This window comes from Xyrauchen texanus, chromosome 41, assembly GCF_025860055.1.
Source record: "Xyrauchen texanus isolate HMW12.3.18 chromosome 41, RBS_HiC_50CHRs, whole genome shotgun sequence".
Taxonomy (NCBI): domain Eukaryota; kingdom Metazoa; phylum Chordata; class Actinopteri; order Cypriniformes; family Catostomidae; genus Xyrauchen; species Xyrauchen texanus.
The window spans coordinates 11088927-11105605 of record NC_068316.1 but is presented as its reverse complement, the minus strand read 5'-3'; the positions used below and the strand labels follow the sequence as shown (position 1 = coordinate 11105605).

General features: G+C 36.6%; 1 protein-coding gene across 7 annotated transcripts in view; it reads right to left on the bottom strand.

Moving 5' to 3' along the window:
- LOC127634157 (TRAF2 and NCK-interacting protein kinase-like) overlaps positions 1 to 9233 on the bottom strand; it is an 81084-nt gene extending 71851 nt beyond the window's left edge. For all 7 annotated transcript variants that reach the window (XM_052113566.1, XM_052113570.1, XM_052113569.1 and 4 more), the window contains exon 1: positions 8924 to 9233. In XM_052113566.1, the coding sequence (XP_051969526.1) occupies positions 8924 to 8980 (57 nt within the window). In that variant the 5' untranslated portion in view covers positions 8981 to 9233. The remainder of the gene's footprint in view (positions 1 to 8923) is intronic.
- Positions 9234 to 16679: the final 7446 nt, after the last annotated feature.

Genomic DNA, 16679 nt, shown 5'->3' with positions numbered 1-16679 from the left:
TGAACTATTTCTTTAACATTTGTGATACTGTTTTTCGGTAAAAGAAAATCTGCATGTGATTTCATCACCACTCACAATCAAGTATAAGCGGTCACTTGAAATAGCACTGAATTAGCACTGTGCCATAAGTAGTCATTGTCTTACTTTTCAGCACAAACATGCCTCTTTTCTATGTAAATAAGTCTCATTAAACTGTAGTATGTGCCTTTTTAAAAAAACAAAGCGCTACTTGCATGCCGTGATTAACGTCACTATTGCTGCAAGCAGAAGGCATGGGGTAAATGGGCTTCAGTGAAAAGAGTTTTCAGCCTGATCTCATGAAAATTACATGACTGTGGCAAAATTCTTGCTAAATTATATTAAAAGGTTCCTTACACGTATGATAATGTATCTTGGCAGTTTTGTGTAAAATGTCCACTGTGTGGCACTAAAAGTGAGTTATATTTTCTCTCCAAACTCTCATTTGAGTTTTAGGTTATGAAAACCTACCTCCCAACCCCAAACCTTACACCTAACAGATAGTGCCATAAAAAGCAAATGTGAGATGAAAAACGCAATTGCTATCCTCCACAACCTACTGTAGCATGATCAAGAATTGGGCCATGCAAGTTGCACTCAGCGTTAATTTTTTGTTTTCCGTCATTATCTGACTCATGCCATTTTTGTATTTCTGATGACGATCAGATCAACGATGCGGACCACATTCTCACTGGCCGTAATTCATTCTTAGTGAATTGCCCCTAGAATATTTTGTCTCGAAAAACATTCCTACAGATGGACAGGCATGAATAGAAACTGCTGACCAAAAATAATTAGACCACCACATTCTGCTTACGGATGGAAAGATGGAAGAAAATAGAAAAGGAGAGAGAGAGAGAGAGAGAGAGAGATGCATCTCCCAATAAATACTTGAAGTAGAGAATGTTATCCCTGGGCAATCTGGAATGGCATTCAGCAGTTTTAAATGATACACCATTACCTCTGCCTCTTCAACTATTACAGGGAAATAACACCATGAGTCAGACTGTTTTCAAAGAAGCAAGTCTTCCATTGTCTTCCAATGAAACAACACCTCAGGCTTCAGCCGAAGCACCCTTTGATGGCAGAACTGCTACACCACTTTGTTCACTCAATTGAAATTGTGTCTTCATTAACAGTCATTTCAAACCCTTATGACCTTCTTTAAGGAAAACAAGGAGAGGTTTAGCAGAATATTATCTCCACAAATGTCCAAAAAGCTATCATAGGTTTGTGTGCACAGCTTTGCGTACTATTCAGAAGACTTTTAAATATAGGGTCCTATGGACCACTTACATTTTTTGTTGTCATTTTTGGAGCTCAAGAGTGTTTTCCATTTGTGTTCCATGGAAAAAGAAAAAATACTTTGGATTGGAACAACATAAGGGCAAAAAAGGGTCATGAGTTAAGTGGTTGACTTTTTTGATCTTTTGAAACCACCAATAAGGAAGGGGCCAACTGTGAAGCGCATCTGAATTGCTGAATGTTACGCTTCTAATTAGACTGTTTTGGTTTAGAAGTGTACAATTGTGCAATGCGAGTTTATGATAAAAAATAACAAAAAGGTCATCACAGGACTAAAAACTATACTTAAGTGAAATGAGTATGCCATCTATACATAGTATGTGTTGTATTTATAAGTGTGGGCTTTGTATTTGAGATTGTAATAGGAAGGAATAAAGCATTGAACACACTTTATTACTAAGTAAATATAATAAACTAATCTCAGCTCTCCTGTAGATATTGCTGTAAACAAGCCACTACAGAGTACAGCCATGTGACCTCACTGTTTGTATTAGCACTCTATCCTGCCTTCAAAGGATCTTCTAAAAGACCAGCGGAGACCAGTGCATGTTTAGACATGCCATGCTGAATGAAAGCGCTCGGGGCAGCAGCTGCAGTTTTACACAGCAAAAAACAGAATGTCTGATATCTGTGAGGAAAGCTGAACCCGTTGACCAGGGCAATACAGTAATGTAACACTAGTAATTACTTGTTCTTGTTAATCCCTACTCAATTAATCACCAGCATGGGCTTCCCCTGTAAGAACAGTCATGCATAAAGGGACAGTTCACCGACAATATACTCACCCTCATAACATTCCAAACAATATGGCTTTCTTGTTTCTGCGGCACAAAAACGCTTTTACAGAATTTCTGAGCTGCTCTTTTCCATATGATTAAGGGATCAATAGCGACCAGACCTGTAAAGCACCAGAGGCCACAAAAGTAACATAAAAGTAGTTCTTGTGCTAAAAGTAGCACTATATTTAATGTCTTCTGAAATCATACGCTACATTAGTGTGAGGAACCGACCCAAAATTGAAATCGTTAATTTGCAGAAAATCTTTAACTCCACCATATTCACATTTGCCACAAACATTTTTAAAACATTGGTTTGATGACAATGATAGGGCTGGCTATTGAAACAGATTTCCAATCTATGCCAAACACCATTGGTTCCTGCATGTAATTTTACCGATCAAAATGCAAGCCATTTAAAAATTAGACCATAAACGATATTTGAGAACAGGCCTGGCTCCACAATGGGGAGTATGTGGGCCTGGGGCCCACCCTATCATGAGCTTGGCCCACCTTGACAACCAAACCAACACCCACCCATTTAACTGTTTGGCACACTCAAAGGGTCCTATAATATAACACTGTACTGTATGGTTATATGTATTCAATGCTCCTTGTGGACAAAGGAAATAACATTTTCATTGACAATTTCACTGAGTAACACTGCCCTGGAGCCCTACAACCTGATTTCACACTGTGGGTCATCACCTTAAAGTATCTATCACCTTAATACGCAATTTAACTAATGCGAAACTCTAGAAATTCCTCCTCTTTCTAGCACATAAAATTTCAATGCATATTTTGCATGAGTTTTTTTCGCATATCAATGGTTTCCATTCAGGATTTCTTATGCAGGTTTTCAAAATACCATCAAAACAGTTGTGTGGAAACCCAGTCACGGACTATAACTATAAGAAAACAGAAAGAAAAAGAAAACTGACTGACATATTCAGCTGGGACTACCCCAGCCCCCCTTGACATGACTCTGGGATCTAACAATCTTTTGCTCATTAATTATTCAGAGAGAAAACCATGCAGCAGCCCTATATGTTTGTCCTTCCGTGCTGGCAAACTGGTTGAACAAACACATAATTCTGTGTCAGTAACATGCAAATAGCAACATGGAATAACAGATTTTCAATGTGGTCTCAGACATTTGGACACAAAAAAGAAAAATCTAAATTATACTGAGTTTGTAATACTGTATAGACCCACAAGCTGATTTAACTTTTCCATTCATTTAAGAGTATGATACACATCATGCAAATAAATGCACATGTCATGGATAAGTCATGATATAATAAGTAAAACCTGCACTATAAACTGTATATATAACATATTGTTCAAATATGTGTCAGTGAAACATAAAACATATACTCTTCCCCTGTGAGGCTATGCGCACTGTACTGGGTGACCTCATTTTTAAGCACAAAAGATCCTGAGAGTGTGGCGATCTCGTCAGAAGACACAAGCAAAATAGCTTTGCCCATGGGTAGCCGTGAGAAAAAAAAAAAGTGTTTAAGATACCTCACATGGAGAGACACAGAAAAGCTTGAGAAAGCCACTGTAATGTTTCTGATTATGAAAGATTGTCTTAAATGTCAAACGCCCACACAGTGATGTAAACACAGACATGGTCGTTCAAGACAGCGGTCCGGCATGCAGAGTGCTTTTCACAGTGCAAGCAAACTGAACAAGACGAATAAGAGATTGACTAAGTCACAGAGGGAACTTAAAAAACAAAGTCAGATGTTGAAATTGTTTTTAGTAGACTGCTCAATATGATGCAATAGAAGGAACATCATTGAAAGCAGCTGTAATAAACAGACACAGGGCCCTAGTTCACGTGAGCACCTTTGATAAAACTGTCATTTTAACTGCACAACAATACAATGAAAACCTCTCAGCTTCTCCCAATACAACTGATTACATCACAGGTCCATGTCCAGACATGATTCAGACAGAGCAGGTAAGATCATGTTGCATAACTAAAATGCCTACAATCAGGGTCTGTCATCTCGGTCAATGGATCTGACACAACCCCACTGTAGGAGCAAAGTCTGTGAGGCATACCACAACTACACACAGAACACAGAGTGCTCAGAACCCTGAACACCCCAGCACACAGAATGGCCAGCACACAACAGAAACCAACATCTGGAGCACCCCAAATACAGAGTGCCCAGCAAACAGAGCACCCATCACACAGATCAGCCCAACACAGAGAAACCAGACCCCAGAGCAGCCCAACATACAGAGCATCCCAAATCCAGAGTGCCCATCACACACAGAAGCCCAGTACTGAGTGCTAAGCATTCAGAACACCCTAAATTCAGAGTACACAGAGCAGCCTAGTACATAGTGCAAAGAAGGCTGCAACTAACAATTATTTTGATAATCGATTAATCTTATGATTATTCGACTATTACTGCAACGATTAATCATTAGCTCTTAACCGATTATTCAGCTTGTGTCCCGACTTAAAAAGGTTGAATTAAACGTGGTTACTAACATTAATAAAGGACAAAATCATCTTTTAAAAATACCTCTAATAAGATACTTTTTAATAAGTTTAATTCAGTAAAGAAATTCACTGCAATAAAAAAATATTGTTATCAAGTGTTTTTGTCTTTTCCATTTAAAATTTTATAAAAATCCTTAAAACAAGATACATTTACTTGAGAAGCAACACATAAGATATTTAGACTTGCTTTAAGAGAATTTATCTTAAATATAAGTGTATTTTGTGTATAGAAGTGTATTTTTTCACACTTAAACTTCTGCGAGTGCAGTAATGACAAAATATATTTATATTCAAGATCTACTCTCTAAAAGCAAGTCTAAATATCTTATATGCTGCTTCTCAGGTGAATGCATCTTTTTTTAAAGGATTTTTAGTTATTTTAAAATATTTGTATTATTAATATTATATTCAACATTCTCAGATAACAATTTTTTCTTCTGCAGTATAGCTGCTGAAGTAAATGTACATTGCTTTAAATTAGTTTTAGGTATTTTTTATTGGAAAACACGCCAAAAGAAATCATAAAAGTATTTTGTTGCTGTGTATAATGGGACAAAGACTTCCTCTCTCACCTTTCTGTTCACTTCAATCCATCTTTAACTCACAAAAAAACAAACTCTCTCTTAATAATAAAGCTGCTTATTGCCAATTTTCTTCATGATAAGAAATGCACAGTGACACATATATTATGATTCAGTAAGTCGCGAGCCATCATGTTATAATCCAGCTGCATTAAGCGTGCGTTGTGTTTGAGTGTTTGAGGGACAAGCGTCCCCACGACAAAGTGTGCCTCAGCCGGGTGCAGTTTCAATCTCTCTCCATTAGATCGGGACATTTGTGCAACTCATAGAAAAGGCGCTGACCGCACAGAGAAATGCCATTTTTGACGTTTGTAGTTAATTACGTGACCTGCTTCCATATTATTTGAACTTTAATAAAGCTATAACACATTTAAGGTGCAACACCGTGGTGTTTCCTTTAAAGCGCTCCGGCTCCGCTTACTCCACAATGAGAGTGCTTCTGTATTTACTTATTTGTTATTTTTGTATAATTCCCTTGTACTTTGTGATCTACATAAGCTGAAGCTGTTTGGAAGGTTTAGAGTGCATCTGGACTGTGATCTGTGTAATTCTTCCTCTCTTCAGTCAGGTGCGAGCTGCAGTACTTCTCTCACGCATCATCATTACAGTTTAATGTGATCTCATGTTAGGTTAAATGAGATCAAATGACTATTTGAAAATAAAAATGTTTGTTGACAATTTTTTTTATTGTCGACAACGTCGACTAATCATTTCAGCCCTAGTGCAAAGCATTTTGAACACCCCAAATACAGAGTGCCCATTACACAGAGCAGTCCAGCACAAAGTGCCCAGCACACAGAGTGCATAGCATCCAGAGCACCCCAAATTAGGGCTGGGCGATACTGCCAAAACATTTTTCAATATTTTTTTTCATATCATACCATTAATGGGCATTCCACATGTTTGTCAGAACTCAACAAAATAACTATAAAATATACTCTATTTAGCATATATAATCCTATATAAAAGGTATAAAAGGAAAAAGGCTTTTCCATTAAATTTTGCCAATTTCCTTATTTTCGGCAGACATTTAACTCCACTCAAAGACTTTCTAGTGACGCACCACACTCCAGTTCAATAGGTGGCAGAAATGCACCATAAACTGGATTGGCAGCCACAAATAGCCATCACAAGAAGAAACACTTTCTTGCCTGTGACAGCGCTACACACATAGTACACAAATAAACAGCAATGGTGTTGACGTCGGAGTTGCTGTTGTATTCAGTCGATAGCTGTATTGCATTGTTAGTACTGTTCGGTACACAACGACATCATATTAGCCGGAAAGCTTGCTAACGGCTACCGAGCCCGATTACCAGACGGTTCCATGACAGCAAGGCTATGCAGCTGATTTAATGGCTGTGATTCAGTTAGCATGTTGTGCATATAACTTTGCAGAAATGCTTGCATTTTTAGCTAGCCTTACCTGATCTGATTGTCTATGTAGAACATAGGCAAAATATTTTTTTAAAAATTCAGATAAATACAGATATAATTTTATTGCCCAGCCCTACACCAAATCCAGAGTGCCCAGCACACTGAGCAGCTCAGTACGGAGTGCTGGGGATTTAAAACATGCCAAATCCAGAGTGTCCAGAACGGAGCACCCAGCACACAAAGCAGCCCAGCACAGAGTGCCCAGCATCTAGAGCAGGGATACTCAATTAAAGTTCCAAGAGGTCCGGTCTCTACATTTCCTTCCCAGCAAATGTCTGGATAGTATGTAGCTTACATGGTGTCAGTAGTTATATGGCTAGGAAATGATGCATCTTTTTTTAATAGTTTTTATAACTTGGCATGTTCACGGCAATAGTACTTTGTAAAAAAATAAAAAAATCCTGACAAGGACATTGGGGGCCCAGAGACACTTAGTGGGGTCTGAGAGATCTTTTCTGCCAAAATATTTCATCAAGAATTCATCAGTCGAGGGCACTTGGATGTGAATATTAAAAGATAAGATCAACAGTTTGTTTTGATGCTGAATGACAGCAGTCCAGTTTTGTTAAATATTTTACATAATGTATGTGACATAGCAGGCCTTTTGATAGAGAAAATACTGTGGATTCAGGGGTGTCACCTAAAAGAATATGTATAAAAATGTAAAAGCCCGAATGGACCACTTTTATATTTTCCTTAATGTGAGAATCTACAAACAACAAACAAACAATTTACATAACCGTGAAGCATTAAATGCCATGATGCCATCTCTGCTTCATTTTCACAAAATTCGAACAAAAATCTGTTTATTACGAAAGGCTCGTAACATGCTGATTAATGAAGCTAAATTTAGATGGAAAAAACGTTATAGTCTTCAGGTGGCACGTTAACTTGTCCTAACACAAACCTGTCTTTGCGGAACTGGCTGAATCACATATCAGACAGATGAAGATAGTTTCACTTATTTTTTTTTTCGGCAGTGTGTTTAAGCGAAAGATGCCAGTATCTGTAGCGGTGTCTCCGCTACTGTTGCTAAAATAACCGCACCTGCAACTCATACATACAGTAAATCAAGCTTTATGCAGCGCCTCATGTCCCACTTTACAGAGAAATATTTCTCTAGCGCTGAACGCTATTCATTCCCAATCCACGGGCGAACCAAATGCTTACATAATCACTTAGCCAGGTTAGCACAAAGCTTCAGATCTCGGTCCGGATCCGGACCGGAGTCCGTCAATTGTGTACCCCTGATCTAGAGAATCCCATATCCAGACTGTCCAGAACAGCACACAAAGCAACCCAGCACAGTGTCCATCACACATAGTGCCCAGCACACAGAGTGCATACTAGCATTCAGAGCATCCCAAATCCAGAAAACCCAGCACAAGAGCAGTTCATTACACAGAGCCCAAGAATCCATGGCAGCCTAGCACACACCATTCACAAAGCCAGAGAATGTATGTCACAGATGAATTATCTCAAACAGAGCAAACCAAAGACAGGAATTTGGCCCAAATGCAAGACACAACACCATACTTGCACGTATTCGCCACATATGTGGAAACATATTGATAGAACAGTTAAAAATAAATCAACCTTATCACATAATGGCGGGGACAAGAAGCGACTCTGGCTGCAATGCACACATTGTTATTTATTTAAATGCCTCATTCAGAAAAACATTTCATTTAAACGGCTAACAGATGCATTACATTGGACAGTCATTGTGAAGTGTGAAATATTCTGCTATAATCTGACTGAACGTCACAGACTGTGAGCGACGAGCCACCAAAAGAATGACGCAAAAAATAGACATACTGAAATAAATCGGTCACGGTATATGGCCCAAAATTGCATAGAATTATCTTCACTCTTTTCAGCTTCAATCGGAAATATTCAGAAGAAAGAAAAGATACTGGACCTTTTGTGGAGATGCATGTGATTAATGTGCTTCAAAGTGACTGATGATTATTGAATGGGCTTTATTATACACAGTCATACCGCATTGTATACCATGGATATAGCAATATTCTTAATAAAAAGCTAATTATTATTATTTATTTTTTTTTTTCATATATTCGAGGCAGAGCGTTAGTTTAAAAAATAGTCTCATAATAAAATCATTTGTTTATGATGGACTACCGTTTGCATATCTGATATTAGCTCTATTTCTATCAGGTGCATGATTATCAGCTCCCATATTCCGCACCATCACTGATGGCGAGATGCTCCACACATTTCACCCACTGTAAGGCAGCATTTCATTGCATCTATTGACTCACCCGCAGAGCAGAGAGGTCGATCTCATCCAGGCTCCTCGCTGGAGAGTCACTCGCCATGATTATGTTCGCGTGCACACACACAGAATCAACAATATAATGTCCGAATTGTCATGTAAACAGAAGCCGAAGAGATCCGAATAATAAAACCAAACAGGTCTGGATTCACTTGAATCCAGCCAGATGAAGCTCCCGGATGATGTTCCTAGGGTGCAGTCACTATTATCCGCGATTCCGGATTTATAAGAATACCGACCCTTGTGGTTATTTAGGCGCTATTTGGGTGCAGAGATAAGGAAACATCTCGCGCGAGTGGAAGAAGTGTGGAATAGGGCTCGGCCTCGGTGGTGAAGGCGTGTCATTCACCGGAGTTCTAGGGAGTGGTCAGGGTGAAGGGCGGGGCCAAGATGGCTCAGCTGTACGCCCATAGTTGTGTTATCGCACAAGTTTACAATCACACTGGGAATAGTTTAATATATTTTACTCTTCAAATATAGTCACCACTAGGGTGTCAGATGTTTGCGAAGAGCGTTGTAATAACAATAATAAATTATTGTCATTATTATAATTGTTGTTATAAATGACTATGAGATATTTGTAATGTTTAATAAAAATAACTAATCATTATTAAAAACATATATATATATATATATATATATATTACACAATAATATATGATGTTACTGTTTATATTTACAACACTAATGTGTGTTTTATATAATACATTATATACAATACATTATTATATTTCATATTATTATTTATATGTATTATATGAATATTTATATTGACTCCATATTAGTCAATGAGACAGTGAGGCACAAACAATACACTTCCTCTCACTTTCCGTTTATGTAAGCAGCACGATTAATAAAACACCCATTCACTTTTATCTCTGCATTTGCCTTGGCAGACAACATCTTCTCTCTCTCTCTGTTACACTCAGTATGTTATAAAAACAGTGCCATTGAATGTTCTGAACACAACTACCAACTTTTTACATTTTACTTTACAGAGCTCATCATTGTGGGAATGAATCATTTAAATTATATGGGAGGAATTCAGTCAGTGCTGGGACTTAAATCAACATAAAAGCACATAAGGTGGGTGAGTATGCTCTCTAAAATTATTACATTCAGATTTAATTTAAAATAATTAATTTGGATAGGAGATGTGCTGTCTGTCTATAAGTGGCCAAACAGTATGTGATCATGTCACGTCACAAATAAATAACACTTGGGTGAATTGTGACAACTGAAATGGGTTATTAATTATTCTGAAGACACTTTGCCCCCATCCAGACAACTTCATCAAGGCTTAAGTTCTCCCTCTGAGGAAAAGGGATAAAGAAACTTGAAGAAGAGGAATCAGATAAATTACACTACCACAACAAACAGCCCTCTTATGTGACAAAAAACAAAACAAACAAAAAACAGTTTACCAAGTAAATGTGGGTGTATACAGGATACTTAAGTCTAACAGGAATGTACATGTCTTGATATCATACTTTATTTAAAAGGATAATTTACCCAGAAATGAAAACTCGGTTATCATTTACCCAACCTCATGTTGTTCCAAACCAGTGTGACCTGTCCTACACAGGCAGAATGACAGGGACTGGAACCCTTAATCCACTTTCACTGTATGGTAAAAAGCAGTGTCAGCAAAGCAAAGTCAAAAAGGTTTGAAATAACAGGAGAACCTTTATTTTTGGGTGAACTAATCCTTTAAGACTTTCCCACAAGTTAAAGCGATAGTTTACTCAAAAATGACAATTCTCACATTTTCTCACCCTCATGCCATCCCAGACGAGTATGACTTTTTTCTTCTGCTGAACACAAAGATATTTAGAAAAATTATTTAAATCTGTATGTCGATACAAAGCAAGTGAATGGTGGCCAGAACTTTGAAGGTCCAAAAAGCATATAAAGCAGCATAAAAATAATCCTTAAGACTTCAGTGGTTAAATCCATATCTTCAGAAGCAATATGATACTGTACGTGTAGATGAGAAACAGATCAACACTTAAGGCCTTTTTTTTTACTATAAATTTCAATTCTTCTTTTGTTTTTGGTGATTCACATTATTTGTGCACATCGCCACTTACTGGGCAGGGAGGAGAATTTATAGTAAAAATGACACGTGGATTAATTTATGCTGCCTTATCTGCTTTTTGACCTTCAAAGTTCTGGTCACCATTTACTTGCATTGTATGGACATACAGAGCTAAGATATTTAATTTAAAAAAAATCTTTGTTTGTGTTCAGCAGAAGAAAGTAAGTCATATACATCTGGGATGGCATGAGAGATTTTTATTTTTGGGTGAACTTTCCCTTTAACGTCTTGTATCTTGTAATTTTCTACTTGTAAAAATCTACGTTTACCTAGAGTGACTCCCTGTCAAGCATACAAGGCTTCTTTGTGCAGACTGCTTTCATCTTATCAGCACAGACTCTGGTATGTTTGTGCTACATTTCTCTCATCCCTCTTTGCCACATAACAGTCTTTCAACACAGTTTTGTTCCCTCAGTCACTTTTGCCTTTAAAAATAGTTCATGGGCCAGTTTTGAGGATTTGATAACCTGATTGGGTTGTTGTGTATCAGGCTCCATTAAATTGTTATGTTGCAACACCACTATTAGCATTGCCATTATCTGAGAGAGAATGTTTTGTCTTGACAATGCTGTCAACCCAATTGCTGTAGCTGCAACAATAGCTACCTTTATGATAAGATCCTTTGTCTTCATGTGGCTTAGCCTGATCACATTTCATGCCTTCAAACCTAATTTGATCCCATTCATCATGATCACTGTTGTTGAGATTTTCAACTATAACTGGAAGAAATAAGGAGCTATTATCTTGTGAGTCCAAAACCAAAGTTCCTTGGTCTTGTAATGGACTCCTGAACAATTTGACTCGGTCTTGAGTCCAACGAGTAGAGTCACTTTTCAAAAAATATACAGTGAAAGCCTCAACTTATCGGAGAAGCATTTTTGACTGACAATATGAAAGATCTTGATGTTTGTCCTGCTTTTCAGTCTGCTGGGTACAATCAGAACTAGTGATGCCCAGTAAACAAATAAATAATTCTGAGTCGGTTCTTTTCAGCAAATTGGCCAAACAAGTTAGCAAAAAGTTCTGAATCGATTGGATATTCAGTCCGATTAGATCAGACTGCTATCTCACTGAAAACTTTGCAGCAGTTTCTCACCATTAAAACAGCATCGGGATATTTTAGAAAATGTAAAACAAACCAATCGTTGCATAAAGTGAATATATACTTACAGTCAACAAAAGACTGTAGGTAAATACAAATAATGTGAATCACCAAAAACAAAAGAAGAAAGTGAAAGTTCAGATTTAAAGTAAAAAAGGCCTTAAATATTTATCCGTTTCTCATCCACACCTTAAGTATCATTGAGAAAGGTAACTTTGAGAAACTTCCATTGGTGCTGTGTCTTGTTAATAAGGGGCTGTTCACACCAAACACATCCCAGTTTTCTATGAAAACATGTTAAACGGATGTCTTTGACGGTTGCATTACGTGTTGCTTTGTTTTTGGCATGTTGTGCAGGAGCAACTTTTGTCAAGTTAAAAAGATTAACAACTGTTAAAAACATGTCTCGAGACACCTGTGTTAAACTCTATTCCCTCACAGCACACATATAAAACACATAATATATTTGATGTGTGTGTCTACATCTGACAGACATCTATTTTACATTGTTTGCAATGCATCTATAAGACATCCGTCAATAAGCATGTTTCGGATGTCATTCATCAAATGTCTTTTAGACGTGACTGATTGTAAATCTGATCTTTTTCTGGAGAAGAAAAAAAATCTGTTTCTGTGCATACCACAATATAAAGTAGTGCAATTAAGGAAATTATAAACAAATTTAATGTAAATGTTTACAGTATATTCACTTTCTGCATAAACATAGTCATTATTGTTAGATTTTTAGGTACATTATTAGATATATTACAGTAATAGTGTATTTTGTACAGCAGAAATGTTTACATGAATGGAATATAATTGTATACAGAAACTAGTTTGTTTTGTCATGCTAAGCCACATAGGCACACTGAATCTTTAATTTGAGTTTTTCACTGACATTTTGTAACACTGGCATGTCTTAATTGAAATGCCAATTTGTTCACTTAACATAGGACATGTCATTATATTTATTCTCAACTGGTAATATTCTTTAACCAACAAATGTTGAAGAAAATAATAAATTTGTTTTATATGATATATGTGTCTTGAGTCAATAGTTCTTTAAACTATACTTTTAATTAATTCAAACATTTTTTATTAGTTATAAATTAGATTTATAAATTATTATAAATTAGACTCAGCCTGTACTAGTCTCGACTCGGACTGATAATATGGACCCAGTCTGAGTTATGCTGGTTATTTGAATATAATTTGTGTTCGGTTTGGATATCTTTGTTATTGGTTGATAATTCAGGTTCAGTTTGGGTTATATTGGGTATTTAAAGATAATTTGGGTACAGTTTGGGTATTTGATGACAATTCAGGTTTAGTTTGGGTAAAGTGACAAATGTAAGATTATACTCATATTCTATACGCTGTAAAATAATATTTCAAACCTTTTCAAATATACTCACAATGAATACAATATATGCAGTTCCAGCATGCCTCTAGGGCAGTTAGAATTGAGATTCTAACATTAAGCATGGTGTCTACCACTCTACATAATTTTTTTTAGGACCCTTGATTTGAGATTTGAGACTCACCCATGTCAAAACTTGCACCAATACAGTTTTCCTGGAGGTTACACAATATAGACCATATAAAGAGTCTATATATTTACACGCAGCATCACTTTTTAACAAGATAACTCTTAATATAGAAAATCCAAGTTTTCAGCTTTTTCTTTCTAAGCAAAGCTCTAATTTCGTCTAACAGCTCCAGCATACACACCGGCGCATGCATGTCTAAAGGCAGTGTTGGGAGTAGCTAACTACATGTAGCGAAGCTACTACCTTAATTACATTTTTCAGTAGCTTGACAGTAGCTCAGCTACTTTTAAAACAGAGTAGCTTTTCCAGTAGCTAACTACTTTTTATAGCAAGTAGCAGTGTAGCGTGACCAAACGCTACATCATGTTGGTCAGATTACACTATGTAACACAATTTTTGTTCCTGGGTAGTAAGTGTTATTTCCTAATTGCTTATGCCTCAAAAGTATAGAAAATGGCTATTATTCACCACAAACTTTGCTTTTGTGACCAGGATAGTGATATTTTGAAATTTAAATATTTCCAATGAGTAAATGGGCAAAAGTGTCTTTTCGTTCACATAAAGTCAGAAAACAACAAGACATGAAGCCAATTTAACATGTAGGCCTATTTATACTAAAGTAAAACAAAAATAGTAGTTTTCGAGATTTACGATTATACTGTAAACCACTTTCACAAATCAGCCCCCAAATAGGTAATATATTAATTATATAGTAATTATATAGGTAAATATATATATATTTGTTACAAAGTATTATAACTAATAGCCTTCCTTATTGCGTAGAATCAAACATTTACCGGCAAAACGTCCGGCGATCTGGCAGCGTATTTCTGTCTGCTGATCAGAATCAGGCAGCGTCATCTTCTTCATTTGTAATGGCAGTTCACAAAAATAGTGAATTACCGCCATCTACTGAGAGCTGATCACAGCTCACTTGAATAAGAAGAGATTGTCTGATGGTTATGTAAAGCGAGCAACCACAGTTTGTTTATTTTTACAAGACCTACAGGGGCAGGCAAATCTGAAAATGATAAAAACACTATTTTATTCTTCTATGTAACAAATCATTTTTCAGACACTTTGTTCTTAATAGATCACAAAACAGCATATTACCTTTACTATTTTAAATAAAATTATTCAAAAGGGTAAATCAAAATTGCCTTTTGAGGGATTTTGTTTCTGTTCTAAATATGTTTATTTAGCTACTCATCATCTGTGCGTAATTAATTATTATTATAATATTTACAAGTATATATTAGCATAATTACTACCATGCAGAACTATTTGATTTCACCATTTCTTAGCATTTAATTAACTATTATTTTCATGTAAAATAAATACAATTATTGGTAAAAGAAATAATTTATGGCATGTATTATTATGCAACAATATAGGATGTCTACTTTTTTGGGACCTGAACAAAGCGAACAAATATTGTATATATAAATAATGTAAAGCGAAACATACAGCAACCTCTGTATGTGAACTGTAAAGCTGGCACAGAAAATACAATAAGCATGAATTCAGGTGAGGGGAGAAACAAGCCCTGAGTCTTTATTCACATTATACACACTAAATATTTTGTGACAAGAACAAAAAATGTATGCTTCACCTGGTCACAGCAGGACTGAAAAGTGTGAAGTATAGTATAAAAATGATTTTTTAATAACGTCTGATCTTTTTTGTTTTTAATTTATAATGTTGTATTTTATTTTATGGCCATTATTAACTGTATTAATGTTACTATTCATTAAATGTATTAAAATATTTAATATATTTAAACACATTAAATGTATTTAAAGGGTAACTAAACCCTAAACCAACTTTTTTTAGTTAATGATCTGTAAGCATGGGGCTTTATTAGTACTGGTCATTGATTCAAGTAATTTTTTTGACATTTGTGTATAAAGTGTTTTAATTCTACAGTATATGGTGTAAAAACGTCTGAGTGCTGCCCTCTTCAGGTTGAACGGTGGCTACTGCAGTTGAATTTTCCTATTGGCTGTTGCGGTACTTCGTGACGTAAGCGGTGACAGCTGACGTAAGCAGGTTCCAGCTCACCACGCCAGATTCATGTACATGTCGTCTTGCGACCGTGTGAGGAATAATAATAACATAGAATCTGACAGCAGCTGTCAATTAATCCGTCACTACGAGTCTCAGGTGCCCCCTCCCCCGCTCAGCCCCGCACTCGGTTCGTTCCATCTATCCCCGCCGGGGTCTGCCCACTTTTCCAGCATTTTCAAATATTTCTAGTGGGTGGAGTCAGACTCTGAGCAGGTGTTTAGTTACCCTTTAAATAATAAATGAATTAATAAATGTCATCAGTGTACATTTTGTTATTAATGAGCAGCTTATAGCTTGTCAAACTACAGTTTCAAAGTAGCTTCCCCAACACTGTGTAAAGGTTTTAGGAAACAATGTTTAGACACACAACCTTGAACACAAGATGACATGCCTTTGTAATAATCCTGCTCTTTGTCTCCATTTCTCTTCTCTTTTCAGAAGGACATAGATAAAACCCTGTGTTTGGACTTATTCTCTACATTAACAGAAACCTGTTAAGCCATGTGTGATGTTCACCATTCCTCCAAATTGAACAGTTATAAGCATAAACAACTTAATAGGATTATGCCAGCAAAATGCAGGACTGCAATGCATCTAAAAATAGGTACCACACACATTAACCAGATTTCATAGTTTGATAATTGCAATGATGGGTTTTTCCTCCACTAATACTCTAGGGAGCAATGGGTCAAAGGTCAAGAGACTATTGCTCAGATGTAGCTCTTAACATGACAGCTGTACACCCCCCCTAAAGCACAAACACACATATACACCTACACAGATCACTGAGACAGGGTTCATACATTCAGTCATTTTCAGTTCCCCCAGAGGCAGACAGACAGACAGACAGACAGAGAGACAGAGAGACAGATGGATGACAAGCAGACAGTGTGCCTGGGACAATGGCTCCATCTTCAGATCACAA